We start from the raw sequence: 14846 nt of genomic DNA, 5'->3' as shown, positions 1-14846 counted from the left end.
CTACGACGGATCTACACCTTTGCGAGGGCAAGCTATTCGTCGACGAGTTTACTCAAGCAGATGGGAAATCGTCGACGACATACGCGACGCCAATTTTCTCTCGTTCCTTCCCCCAACCCCGGCATTTTTCTAAACACGTGCTCGTTTTTTACACATTCTTCTTTTTTTATTGCACAGTTTGCTTCTCTCCTTTCGGGGTCAAGGAACGCGTCTTCGAGGCAATTTATCACGTGACTGTTTTCTTCATCCTACTTCCGGAGCGTGAATTAATACAGCGTGGAAGAAAAGAGAGACGTGCTTTCATCTTTACACGCATCGATCCTCCTTATCTCGATAAAAATCGATGACCCGATGCTGCTGAGGTGAAATCAGTTGTGTGCTGAAGAGTATGAGACGTCAAAGGGAAAACGTATTGAAATGCACCGAGGAATGTTCCGAAAGAATGTTTCGTTTCGAAATTCATTTTTTTTAAAATATTTTCTCAATTTACGAAAAAAAAAACGGAAAATTCGACGATGGCGCAGACTTTCGTCGGCGAGGATAAAAATCGAATTTGACAATTGGCGTCGGGATAGAAAAAGTTGCAAATTTTGAGCTTACTTCCGTTTCTCGAAGCTACGAATTTTTGGTTTGGCTGACATTCACGCAAGCGAGTGCATCGAACGACGACGAAGCTCCGGAAAGGGGGCAGGTTCTCAAGATCGTGGGGCGCGATTGAGAAGCGAAAATGCGACGAGCAGGGCATGGAAGATCCGATGGAACGTTAAACCGAAGCCGGAAGTTCCTCGGGCTCGGGAGCACGCGTTTTCAGCGCGACGATCACACGAGACCGACGTGACGCGGCGGACTGAAAACTCGCCAAGTATTTCGGTGGTTGGGAAAAGGCGTCAACGTCGACGTCGTACGCCGACGTAGTTGGCGTCGACGACGTACGATCTAGCGGGTGTACCATAAACGCTCCGATCATTGTTTATTTCTCAAGTCACTGAAATAATCTCAAAAATGCGGTGAAAAAAATTGTTTTGGTATTACACTGGGAATTCGAGTTTAAATAAATCACAATTTCAAGGTCATTTCAAGTAAAATCATTCATTTTTCGACCGCCTAAAAGTTTGCGATCAACTGGAATGCTCGAAAAACTGTTTTTCGAGAACATTCGACACAAAATCGTAAATAAGCCAGCATCAAATCCAATTCCAAATTCTCAAACATCACGAGAAAACTCGCTGTCAACTATAGGAAAATCATAAATAAGTAAAAAAAAAGAGAGAGAATCAAAATTCGATTTATTTCAAAACGATTGTTCAAGATTCTCTGATAGCGTGATCGAGAGATCAAGTTTCTACAGCAAAAATCATCAAACGTCAAACGAAAAGAGAGCGAATGATCGAAGGTTCTCCGGAAGAGCTTCGACTGAATTAAACTTCAACGAGAATTCCCTAACGAACCACCTTAAAGAAAGCCAAAATTCGGGAAAAAGGAGAGAATGACATTGAACAAGAATCATTGAGCTTCTCGGTCGGACGCTCGCCGGCCGACTGATCGGACTGACAGTCGCGCGCACACGTGGCGGACTCTACGAACGCGCGGCGTGCTGCATTAGCCAAGTGGGAGAAAAGCGCGCCCCGACTTTGAGTATTTTACTCCAAATTTTCCGTTTCGCACTGACCCACATGGCCTTATGGAAAGACAAGCTCAGGTTGACCACCGGAGGCGACAAGAGAGCAGTAAAAAGGAGTAATAAAAAAAGGAATTATTTGTGGTGAAGGAAAACGAAGCTGGAAGATCAAGAAGAAACGAAAAGAAAGTAAAAACGAAAAAAGCATTAAAAAATCTTAAAAACTCTCATTTTCGTGAAACAACGATGCCGCCCCTCAGAACCGTTGCAATCTTTCCTTTGCTTCGTTCCAACTTCATTCTCTCATTCAAAATAATCATGATAATAACGAAATTCCGTGCACATAATGAATCAAAGATTCCTCGGGACAAGGAACACCGCAAACGCCTTACGAGAAAGAGACGATTACCGCACGAAAGTAGCTTCGATAACGGACTCGGCCCGTACACAACGAGTCACGTGAGATTCCACAGGGGCAAAGACACACTGCGCGAGTCTTGTGCCTCACACAGTTGCAGAATCACGCATCTCCGCAGTCACTTGTATGCGCAAGCGAGAAATTTAACTGAGCGATGCTCCATTGCTGGGAGAATTACTCGCAAGGACCTTCCACATTGGCGACTCGGAGGCGATTTTACACATAAAAAGTGGATTTTATTGATGAAGGTTATTTGAAAAACACTTTTTCGTCGTAGTCAAAAATTCCCTGGTTTTCATTCATTTTACTTTTCACCTGTTTTCAAAAGTTAAGATTTTTGGTGTCTGCTAAAAATAATTTGTTTTTCCTGCACCGCGGAAACTGAGAATTCATTTTCCTTTTTTGTTTTTGATCGACTTGGAGAAAGCCCTAGAAAATATTTTCTATTTGCGAGAACAAAAATGGACCAAAACCGAGCGATTCTAAAATTTATTTCCATCTTCCGGTGTGGACGTTGCCCGAGGGGTCGGAGGATTGCAACACGTTCGACTCAGTTGAGACACAGAAGTAGGAAGTCGATGTGGGAAAAAAGGCCGACGAGGAGGCACAAAACAAGAGGAAAAAGAGACACCGCGCGCGACCCTCGACCATGAACTTGATCAGCAGCTTTTATACGGAAAATAATTAACCAAAAATATGAAAATAAAAGCAAGATATTCAGTGATTTTCCGCGACGCCTCGCCACGAGCTGATTATTGCTCCAAATGAAAAGTAATTTTGTTTTTCAACAAAAACTATTATTCAGCAGCGTGATAGTTGCTTCCCCGTTGATTTACAGTTCGAAAAGCCTCCGCGAAGCTCTACAAAGTGTTACAAATATATTCACGATACTTTTCATGCGCCGATCTCGCGTCCACACCGCTCTAATTACCGTGACGAGATACTCCGTTTCGAGTGTAACAGAAAACGAGCGCATCATCGCGGAGTCTCACGGAAAAATGAGCATTTTAATACTCCGACAGCCTCCGCATATTTGCACAGTAGCAGCAAGGATTACGGTGCATAAAACTAGTAAATTATAAATCATAAAACTCGAAATTACGAAGCGAGTTTGAGTGACTAGTCAGTGAGTTTTGTTCGTTGTTTCATTCGCAAAAAAACATATCGAACTTTCAGACCATTTTTTGGCCGGAATCGAGGCCAAGAATCGGATCGAAGGATGCGGAGAAGCCGCGCTCGATGATAGTCGCAGACTCGAAGGCATCACGCCGAGACGAAAATTGCATTGCGAGTCCATCCTTACATACTTATTGCGCATTTTTTCTGCACACGTATATACGTTTGTGGGCTGGAGCAATGTTCGTTCCGGCCGGGAGGAATAGCGTAATTGAACTTGTGTGTACGTACTTTCCGAGGCTCCGTTTATGGTGTACCTGATGAAGAAAAAAAGAACGATTCGATACGAGAAAAAGATTTGCTATCATTACCGTTTTTGAGCTCGTTTGGAGCTCGAAATTTTATTTCAATTTTCAGAGTCTGCTCGAAGCTTCAAAGTCGTTTGACAAATTGATTTTTCATTGGAAATTTGAAAAAGGAAATTCCTACCCTTGAAGACAAAGATTCATTTGAGAAATGCATTTAAGACGAAACTATTGCGTCAACTATGCTGACGAAAAAGATAGTCGTTCGGAAAATTAATATTCCATTCACCATTCGAAAGGAAGATTTTCATTTAATTTTTCATTAAAATTGAATAAATCTAATAAAAAAAAAAAAAAAAAAACTAAAAATTCGTTTATCCAATTGATTTTCCATCAAAAGTTTGAAACGCATCGAAACAGTTTATCGTCGATTCGATATCGTCGATCATTCGATTCCATTTACCGATTGATCGACCCACGAACCGCTTCGATTTGCTTTCTTTAAACGCGTTTTTTCTCGACGGCTCGTTGATAAAATCTCCGAATCTGTCCACCCGAGACTCACCAAACTTTTACCACGTGTTCTTTACGACTATAGCTATAAAGCGCATGTCATACGAATTTTGAAATTGCGAGTGGAACTATTTGTCTTTTGCAAAAAAATATGAAAAAAACGTGTTGTTTTCGTAGTTTTTGAAAAAATCGTTGCCATTTTGTTATTTTTGAATAAATAAAGAATCGTACGATTTACCTATTGAATGGAAAAGCATTTTTATTGTTTTCTCCGATCATTTATTCCGGAGATCGTATCAACAGCTCCCATCTTTTTTTTGGGCCCGTCTTCTCCCCATTTTGTTGTACGAAAACTGAGTAAAATGAATACAAAAAATTCTTTTTGTGTATTTTTGAGGCCTAAAACTTTTTATATCCATATTTATAATTTATACCGGTGAGAAAAAATTCGTGAAAATAGTCTTTTTTATTGGCCGCCTCATCAGAGTAGACCCCTTAAAAAAGACTTCCAACGGGCTGCAAGCACGACGTCGGAAAACGAAGTTTCTAATTAATACTTTCTATAAGACTCGGTTCTGTACGCAGCGAGATGAAGCCGTTAATTAAAATAATATAAAAGCGATTCAATAATCTCGGAGCAATTTAACCCCCCTTAACCCAGTGGTAGGCTAATGTGAAAACACGTGAAATAAAATAGAGTCGCGTGACGTTAATTGGTAGGTTTAACTGCGAGGTGTGATTCTCGGTGAGATTACCAACGAATAACTCGATGTCACATAATCTTCTCCCCCCTCAGCCCCTTTCACCGCTCGTTCAGTAACTGGTATCGAGGAGGAAATAAATGTCCAAGATACTCGGCCAACTCTTTTTCTTCGATTTGAGCGCGCAGGTGCTATTTAATAATAATTGACGGATTTAAGGTCGGTGCTAAAACTCTGCGTCGTCGATTTCTCGATATCCGGCGTCCTATTTGAGCCGATTCTCGTAGTTTTATTTGAAATACTCGAGAAATAATGGAGATGAACCGAGAATCGATCGCGGATGGTCCGGCGATTTTGGCAGCGCTCATAATCCTCGATCGAACGCGTCGATCCGAGTCCGATTAATTCATAAATGCGGATGAGACTTGCATAAAGACACGCGAGTCGAACGCGATCGCGATGACATCGCGAAGCGGCACTGCGATTCTACTTTCGATCCGTCAATGCGCCCCGTCTCCCTCCTCGCATATTAACCGCTGCATGCGCGTGTGCTCCATGCGCGCACAGCATCACAAGGCTTATATGCTTCTTGTGCACTCGACAAGTTCACAAAGGGGCCGAGGAGGAGCAGCACTCGGGCAAAGAATGAACACGCTGAATTTCACCGACCTCGAAATACGGCGCGCGACTATTTCTTATCGATATTTTGCCTACTTCGACCGAGATTACATTCCCGCTTTTTTGTCACCCGGAAATCACCTCGCGGGGAGATTCGATTTCGAAGCTCCGGGTCAGGAAATTCGTTTTTCTTGTGAAATTCATTTTTTTCCGGACTGCGATGATCCCTTTCGAGTTTTGAGCACTCACGAATTCAACTGCGCGCTTGCAAGGGGCTCGATAAAACTTCCGAAAGAGCTTACCTGCCCAGGGTGTCCTTCGAGAAGTCCTCAACGACGGTGACAGCCGAGGAGGTTACGACGACCATGGTGATCGTGGAATGAAGAATATCCCATAATCCCGCGAATATTACGAAAACGGAGCACAAAACGTACGAACTTTGGGGTTACAGAATTTTTGCACATACGCGGGAAAAGCGAAGGGAACGAACTCGACGAAATTTGGGGTCCGAATTTAGTGCCTTTGACGAAGGAACTTCTCGCCGCTCACGATCCTCGCTCCGTGTGGCTCGAGAGCTCCGCGGAGTCGCGTAAAAATACACAGAGACTATGTCGAGATCGGCGGCGGGGACTTTCGAGTGCTCGAGTTTTAATTAAGGGCTGAGCTCGAGACCCGTGCACGAGGCTCTATGTTGATCGAGTGTTTGCAGAAGAGTCTCAACCGATCAGCTTTACGTTGGGAAACTCGAGTTTTTTCCGCCTCCTTTTTCACTATTCATCGAGTTCGATGCTCAACGGAATGCCCGGATTTCTATGCGCGCATATATAGCGACGGGGAAATCGACGACGGGAGATGCAAATTTGGAAAAGCTTCCAACATCCGGAAGTGACGAACACGCCGGACCAACCGTCCCACCTTTGTTTACTTTTGTCGGAGATGCGTCCCGGTCGATGACCGCTACGCCCCCTGCCGAATTAGTTCGCCCGATTCCCACTCCCGCCACCGTCCCACTCGGCTTTTATTCTTTCTCCCTTTTGTGTCTCGATTCACTATCCTTTCTTCGGACTCGAATCTCCCGATGCTCGGACGAGATCCCACGCGAATTTAACCGGAGCGACGACGTCCGCGACGATCCGCAGGACGAGAGAAAGAGGATCGCACTGAACCCAGCGAACGACCAACCACCCGTCGAGCCGAAGGCGCGCTTCTTCCACTTCCCGCCGTACACCTGCGCGCGTACTACCGCCGATATTCGCGCTCACCTTCTCCAGACGAATACGCGAGATCGCGAAAATCACTTTGCTCCTGATATTTCGCGGCTGTTTTCAGTTCCTGAGAACCGCGGAATAACGCGATTTTTTCGGTGGCAAATTGTCGGGGCATGGGACGAGGAAATATTGCCTTGAATTTATTATTTTCATCGATTCGATTGTTTCATTTTTGCGCTTTATTGAAGAAAAAATGAAGAAACGTCTGCTTTGAAGACGCACGAATAGTTTCCACTCACAAAATAAATTCAATCACCATAAACATCCCATAAGTCCCCCGTCAAGTTCCGCCGCGGAATCTCCATCGCAATTTCATTAGCCTCGCGCGGAAACGAAACTCGAAATTGAATGTACGAAACGGTCTCGCGGGTACGCGTGTAATTCTTCATTCCTGACCAGGCTTAACGTTCGAGCTTTTCTCGTGGGTATTCAAAAGCGTAAAAATAGAATGAAGTGTGTTCCGGGCTGCGGCGCACGTTCGTTATTATCGACTCGAGCTCGTGAAATGCTAATTTATGATTGGTGCGTGCGCTTTATTGACGATTCAAGGAGTTTATTTATTTTTCAAAGCCTCGAGAAACGGACATTAAAAATCCACCGATTCTGAGTGACAGAAAATCTGCGAAAAAAACTCGGAACTAAGAATCGAAAGTTGATATAATCGAAGTGAAACTTGCGATTGATAAAAATTTGGAAAAATCGTGTCGTGATCGCGCTCGGCGGTACACACGGATGAGTTGAACATCGGGTCGATGCTCGAGGCTCCCTCGATGGTCCGAGAGCGCGCAATTAAAAGGTCGTTAATCTCCTTCACGGAATGGTGCACGCCTGGCCCGTGAACACAAGAGACTATGAAAGAGAGGAAAGAGCGAGGGGACGGTCCTTTAAGCGAGAGTCAGAAAACTTGCCACAAATGTCGAGCGTAACATCTCTACTGAGCTATACATAGGCGCGCGCATGCGGGGTGTCCGATGAAAAAGTGTTACGAGCCATTATCTCGGGAGAGAGCCTTAAAACTTATGAGAAAATAGTTCGAAAAGGTTTTTCAATTGAGAGGAGCAAAAGTATGAGAATCTTTGGACTTTAACGAAATGCCAAGCTCGAGTTTCGTGCTGACTCGACTCGGTTCGATTCTATCGCGATTTCGAGCTACAGCCGCGACGAACTGTCAAATTTCGTGACTCGCGTGCCTTTTTCTGCGGACAAGTTTCCCTACGTAAACGGATGGCGATTACGGAGGATTAATTTTCTTCTCTCGTCCCTACCGCGCTATAGTCACACTCTGAATGCTGAGAAACTCGTCCACCGTTTTAAACACCGGCTCCTCTCGAATTTACCGCTCATTGCGAGTCGCTCATAAGCGCGAAAGAGAGAGCCTCTCGCCCCCCCCGAGAGGTTTTGTCTTCTCTCAATATTTTTCCGTTTTGGTTTTTCTCCCAAGGATTTATCGCGTGCCAAAATTCCGACGTGAAATATCACTCATGGGCTTCTTGCGTTCAATATTCATCGGCTTTGGCTGGCAAGGCTCTTAAACGCAGCTTCGCATCTCTTCGGAGCCTTCGTTCGCCTCTTCGCAAAGGGCTTTTCTCGCGGAGGAATATATTAATCAGGATTCACGTGATTCTTCAACGTCGCTCTTGCGATAATAAAAAATGATAAATTAGGCGGCTCGGAATGCTAATTTTTCAGCTCATCAATGAAATATCACCTCGCGATTATAATGGATCGCCCGCGTTTCTTTCCCCGTTCCGCTCAAATCAGAGTCGGCTTATTCGGCCACGTGACTGCGGCCTGGAGACATTTCAATTCGCTCAAACGCACAGTCAACGCGGGATTCGACACTCTTTCTCCCCGTCTCAGCCAATCCGGATGACGCTGAAGTTTGCAACGTTGGAGTCCAACGAAATGATCTAAAAAAACTCTCCAATAATTTCAGTAATACTCCAATTTCGTTCTCTCTCGAATTTGCAATTCATAGCTTTTCAGTCTGCACCAATACTTCGTGAAATAAAAAATTGGTGAATGGTAAATGTTGTTTTTTTTTTCGTTCATTTCGTTGGACTCCAACGTTGCAAACTTCAGGGTCGTTCCGGTGCTCCCAGTCGACACATTTTCAAACCTGACATCACCTCGAAACACATTACGAATATGTACTGAAACAGGATTACGCGGAATTACCGTAAACGAGCCGAGGAGTTGATCAATCTTGAGATGTGGATCGAAAAATCAAGTTCCAACTGTATATAATAAATCATCCCATACGTCGATCGCCAACAGTACTTGATTATATAGCCCATGATCAGAGATTACGAGGCATAGTCTCAAAGTGTCTTGAAGCGAACGAAAAATAAGCGCAAATCGATGTGTGACGAAGCTCCGAGGCGTTCCCCGTTCGTTCTACGCCCGAGTCGTGGCCTCTTCCGGTGCGGCGTTGCGAATCGGTTTTAAAAAAATCTTTCGAAAGGTTTTTCCCAATTTCTACCTTTCTGCATAAAAATCGAAGAAACGTACGAAAACGATTGCAGAACGAAGACGCGAACAGTTTGAAATTTCCTCTTATTGAGAAGCTCTCGAGCGACAATGAAGGAGCTCGGACGACGAGGCGCGATTCAGCGAGCCTCGTCGCCGGTATTCGCAACTGATTTCATCTGCTCGCCCGCAGTTTATAGTTGGCGAGGCTTGACCCGTAATGAAAAAGTGAAACGCCGACGGAGACATGCGTCGATCGAAAATCATTCGATCAAGTCTCGTGTATTTATGGGCGATAAAGCGCAGCGCCAATTAACGCGCGACACGAGAATTGGGCAGGCGCGACGGTAAACCTAGGGGGCATTAATTTTTTGCAGTTTTTTCCGGCGTTCGATCGCGGGAATAAAGATTTTCAATTGCGGAAGCTGAGCCAGGGAAATATGGAGAAGACCGAAAGTACGAAAAATAACAGCGATGAGAGCGATCGTCGGGAAAATGTCGAAACGAATGTGCGAGGCCAGTGCGGGCGTTCCGAATGTCGACACTTAACTCGCTCCTTATCAGCGAACAACAATAGGAAGTATCGGGAGGAAAGAATCGTGTTCGATTCGATCGAATGGTAAATGACCGGTGGTTAATTTTGTTCGATTCGATTTGTCGAGATAGCGGATGAAATAAAAGAGCGAGCGAGCGCTCGGAGACGGCGCAGTATCGAAGCGAGTACTCGGGATTATTCAACGATGAGTTTGTTACGGACTCTGGCGATTTCGTTGCTGATCATTGGGATCGTCGAAAGCGCAACGGCAAGTGCGGCCGCTTGGAGCAAACTCGCGGCATCCTTCAAAAAACAACAATCGTTCGATCTCTCAAGGAGGAACGTTAAATCAAGTTGCTTTTCTCATTCGCAGATGATCTCGGGCTCGAGAAGCTCAGCCGTAGGAGGGCCTAACGTTGGACGGCCCCAGAAGGTCCCCCCGAAAACGCGCGTCGGGCCAATCATCGTCGGGCAAAGGGCGGACGTCCCTCAGTCGTCCCTCAGAGAACAGAATCACCCGAGGCGAGGAAACCTCATTTCGACGAAAAAGGGACCCAGAAGCCATATCCCGATTCGTCCGAGACCACGAAGTAACAACGGCGTCGGAGTGTACAACGGAAAATCGAGCGGAACTCGGCATCGTGGTCGGGACGAGTGAGGCTGCGGATCCGAAACCCCGATTATTTAATCCTCCTTCGTTTATTCTTTTCTCTTCGCCCCTCGATTCGGATAGAGCTACAAATAATCCAAATAAAAATAGTTGTGTTCGTCAGCGATCCTCGTAAATCGAGGGATCGAGAGATGACTCGGCCCTTGAACGATCGGCTTGTGTTTACGAGGCTCGATTCGCTTTACGACGATCTTACGCTCACATTGTGCACACATCTCTGATAAGGAGCGTAATAAAAGCAGCTTCGGTGGGGACGACTCTGAAGTTTTTAAAATCGCAGCTTACCAAGCCACAAATAAATGTCGATCCTACCGAGACGAAAAAAATTGAATTTTTCTTCCTGTTTCGCATCGTTTTGCCCGAATAAAGAATTAGGGTCGAAGGAAAATGTGTGCGAATGAGATTGCGGCGGGAAAATTTGTCTCGTTGAAGATCGGGAAGCCTGAACGCGCGATCCACGTCGCTGTTTCGATTGACGCACAGACTCGACACCGGCTTAACCAAGCTCGTACGTATTCAACACTTTATAAGAGTGCGCGCACCCGTTTGGAGTGTGCCACATGCCAACAACGCGAGACGCAAAGTGTCTCGAGGCGTAAAGGCGTGGATCCTCGACGAGAGCGGAATTCTAATCGACTATATAAAATATAACCCGAGGGGGAGGCGCGGGCATCTCACTCCGGCGGGCATTTCTATTGACGTCTGTACAGGGGGTCTCGCAACGGAGATTATTCGTACTTTGCGAAATCGAGAAACGAACATTTTCGCGACGTCTTTCCTCGCGGAGTATCATCGCGCATAGAGCCTGAACGGTTGGAAATAGAGCAAAAGTCGAGGGGGCCATTTTCGTAGCGAGCGTCAAATTTCCTACGAAAAACTGCCCGACCGGGCTTTTGTATCTCCGGTAGTTCGGCCCCGCGAGTCGATTTATAGCAAAAGCATCTCGTTTTCGAAGCTTCATTTTCGACTGGCTCTCAGGACCAAAGTACGGGAGATACGAGCACTCTGTCGGGGACGTTTTTTATAGGAAATTCGATGCCCTGCAAAATTGGTCCTATCGACTTTCCCGCTATTCCCAAGCGTTTCGGCAGCACGCGCGTCGCAACAGGGCGATCCGAAACCTCGTTAAAACACTCGATTATTCGAGTGCTTTTACGGCATCGACATCCAACTAAATTTTCTTAACGTCAAACCACCCCAAAGTCGGTGCTAAAAAACGTCCATCTTCACGCAACGAAATCATACTGAAAATACCGCCCGAATAAAATCATCTTCGTTCAAAAAAAAAAAAAAAAAAAACCATGAAATTACGAAACTTTTTCTTTTCTATTTTATTATCTAGCCGAATCCTGGGACACCCTGTACGAGCGATTATACGTTTAAACTTATCATTACTCGAAGACTCGCTACGATCGTTAGCACGCATTATCCTCGTTTGCGAGGCTGCTTACCGTGTATCCTATTATGATAAATCATCAACTTGTGGCTGAAGGAAGAGATATAAAAAGGTGAGGTCTGGCGAGTACGTAACTTGGTTGTTGCACTCATCGCAGCGTCTGCAGTTTGTCTAATAATTCGTGTTTCCTCAATTCAATGTTAATTTATTATTCAAATTATTCTAAAGACCGCGAGCGACAAGCGAATTTTTGATGATTTTGGAGAAGCGACGAGTGAGCGAATCGATTGGAAAGAGCTCCGCCGATGGTCGCTTCCAAGCATCGCCGAAAAGTGTCGATCCCTCCGTTCACGAAGGTGCGCAACCGAGCCAGCGAGTCCAGGGAGTTCGATTTCGGTGAAATATGAAGATGAAAAAAAAGGGAAGAAATAGCGATCGCGGAAGAGAAAAAAGTGAGATAAAACGCTCGGGAGCACCGGGCGGTGGGTTTACACGGGTAAACCGGACGATAATAACGGTACTCGCGTCATCGTGCACTTCCCAAAGAAACTCGTTCCATCGCGAAGCCAGAAATAAAGAAAAAAAATGCTTTTAAAAGCCAGCAAAAAGGAGAGTCCAGTCGGTTTCGCGATCTTCTCGACTCTGCGAATATAATAACGTGAAAATTCACACGAAATTCCCGCCCGCAGTGCTGAGGACGGTGAAACGATTGATGCGAATGAAAACAGAAGAAAAAAAACAACAAAAAAAAATGCACCGAAAATCGACACAAAAAAAATCCGTCGGAACGGAAAATTCGAAGCTCGAAAAAAGTGGGGAACGAGAATCAAAAGTACAGCTGACAAAATGTTGAACGAAAGTTTGAAAAAAAGTTGAGACGATCCGAGCGCTGGGACCTTGGTGAAAAAACGTCACCGGATCCTTCTCTTTTGAGTGTAAATTTTCGTTGACGTACCAATACGAGAAAGATGAAACGATTCTATGATTAAACAATCAATTTAATCGATGCAATTAATCATTTCTGTCGCGCTCCGATGGATCGTAAATAACCGCTGAATCACCGCTATGAAATCGATTCGTATTAAAATCACGAATTTCACATTCACGTCACATTTCGAATTACAAAAATTACATGACGCTGAAGTTTCCAACGTTGGAGTCCACGAAATGATCGAAAAAAACTCTCCAATAATTCCAGTAATTCTCCTATTTTGTTCCCTGACAAATTTGCGATTCGTAGTTTTTCAAGCTGCACCAACGATTCGTGAAATAAACAATTGGCGAATTACAAACGTTTTTTTCCTTCATTTCGTTGGACTCCAACGTTGGAAACTTCAGCGTCGTAAAATTACGGCGAAATAAAACTTTCCGCTGGGAGTGTACGCGTGTGTTAAACACCCGAAAACAAGCAGCGCGATCGACCGAAACTGGACGATTTCGCAAGGTCGAGGACTCGAGAGAATCGAGAGAGAAAGAGAGAGAGAGAGAATAAAACTTTAACGAGCCACCAAAACCGACTCGGAGACGAGCATGATTAATTACCATACTAGACTGCATATAAAAATTAACATATCTATATATTTATTAAATTCAAAACCTCGTTTATATTGGCAAATAACTGTAAACGATATTACTTTTTAAGTCAAATTCTTCCTAGAGATCAACGAACGCAGCTGAAAAAAATCTTCACGCAACATATACGAGCAAAATACGCGTGTGTGTGCACAAAGTGATTTGAAGGTTGACTATGCAGTCAATAACTTCTTGCTTTGCTTCGAGTACGTGAGGGAAAGATGTCAAAATTATAAAAAACAAAATTATGAAGTTTATTTTACTTGGTTATTCGTGGTCCTTACACAATTGACTAATAATCACTGGCAATATTTATTCCGCATTTTAAAATGTGTTCTAGAAATCGTGGAGAAACGAGAAACGTAGAATTTGTTGCGAAGAATGTTGTTTAGTAGCGGGGAGATTGGAAAAAAATCAGCGTGGTTTCAACGCGCGCCACGCGGTTAAAACAACCGTTTATTTTCAGCGAAAAAAAAAACAATGAATTTGATGAAAAAATGAAAAAAAAAAAACAAATCTGAACACTTTTTTTATTACTTTTTTCTGCTATTCTTATATCAGTTATTCAGATTGTTTACGTTTTTTTCGAAGGCTATTATATTCGGGACAAAGGAAAGAAGTTCACTTTACCTCGAGAATGATCATTATGTTTGAGAAAAGTTTGTGCGAAAGATAAAAAGTAACACCCTGGTAGGTAGATCCGCATATATCTATACTCATCGCGTACATATAGGTGGTCGATCGAAAATAAACAATGAGCTCAGGGTGACTGCGCCGAACTGCTCATGCCCGGTGACGATTTGAGGTTATGCCACCCTCGAGAATGAGAGCAAAGTTAGACTTCGGTAAACTTGTACAAAACCACAAAGAATGAAGAAAATTATAAGAGAAATTGGAATTGGAAGGACGCTGAATAATCGTGTGATAAGAACACCGGGAATAGTGAAGACAAAGTTCACACGATTGAATTTGACGTTAAAATAATCACGACGATGGAGTGTCAGGAAAAAACTGTACTCGACGATTATTCTTGAGCGAGCAAGAAACGTTGTCAAGCTTATTAAATGAATTGACGTTTTTAGAGACACATTGGGGATGAATTAATCGACGAAAAGAACAGACAGCAACGGGGTGTTACGAACTCGAAGATTTTGCGTGGGAGAGAGAAATATATGCCATGAAATGACTGTGCCGTGTTAGCTAAGAATTGTTGTAGCTATCTGTGACAAGTTGTTTTTTATCTGATATCACCAGTAAGCAGCGACGCGTGTGAGCAAAATGCTCAAAACTGACGGGGCCTTCGGGGACTTGATAATTATGTAATCATTTTGTCGCGTAAATAAAGCCTCACTTACCGCTTGTTCCGAGCGAAAAAACGTCAAGATAACACACACAACACACTTGACACACACACACACACACACGACACGCGGCTTACAGCAGCGGCGACCGGAGCGACTGCTGTTTAGTGTTTAGACGCAACTACACCTGGCGGCGCTGCCGACGCAGCGCCGTGGCTCCGCCAACCGGCAGTTCTGCGAACTTTCGCTGCTTTGAGCTCGTGACTTAATTTCGTCTTACTCCTGATTAATCGTTCCTATTTTTATTTGGGAATATTTACGAATATTATAATAAATATGTTTAAAA

The 14846-nt window shown here is 44.2% G+C and overlaps 2 protein-coding genes across 4 annotated transcripts in view; one reads left to right on the top strand and one right to left on the bottom strand.

The window, feature by feature from the left end:
- Positions 1-5671, bottom strand: part of LOC122417546 (WD repeat-containing protein 47) — a 61631-nt gene extending 55960 nt beyond the window's left edge. For 2 of the 3 annotated variants that reach the window (XM_043431110.1, XM_043431111.1), the window contains exon 1: positions 5592-5671. In XM_043431110.1, the coding sequence (XP_043287045.1) occupies positions 5592-5656 (65 nt within the window). In that variant the 5' untranslated portion in view covers positions 5657-5671. Of the gene's footprint in view, positions 1-600; positions 791-5591 lie in introns of those variants that run through there. The other variant, XM_043431112.1, reaches the window with a different exon arrangement.
- A 4069-nt stretch (positions 5672-9740) lies between these two features.
- LOC122417551 (uncharacterized) lies at positions 9741-10541 on the top strand. Its single transcript, XM_043431118.1, has 2 exons — positions 9741-9829; positions 9935-10541. Exons 1-2 carry the CDS (start codon positions 9767-9769, stop codon positions 10217-10219), a joined length of 348 nt encoding a protein of 115 aa, XP_043287053.1. The 5' UTR covers positions 9741-9766; the 3' UTR covers positions 10220-10541.
- The last annotated feature ends 4305 nt before the right edge of the window (positions 10542-14846 follow it).

The sequence above is a fragment of the Venturia canescens genome, chromosome 10 (assembly GCF_019457755.1).
Source record: "Venturia canescens isolate UGA chromosome 10, ASM1945775v1, whole genome shotgun sequence".
NCBI classification, from domain to species: domain Eukaryota; kingdom Metazoa; phylum Arthropoda; class Insecta; order Hymenoptera; family Ichneumonidae; genus Venturia; species Venturia canescens.
The sequence above is the reverse complement of the archived record's forward strand: the minus strand, read 5'-3'. Positions and strand labels throughout refer to the sequence as shown.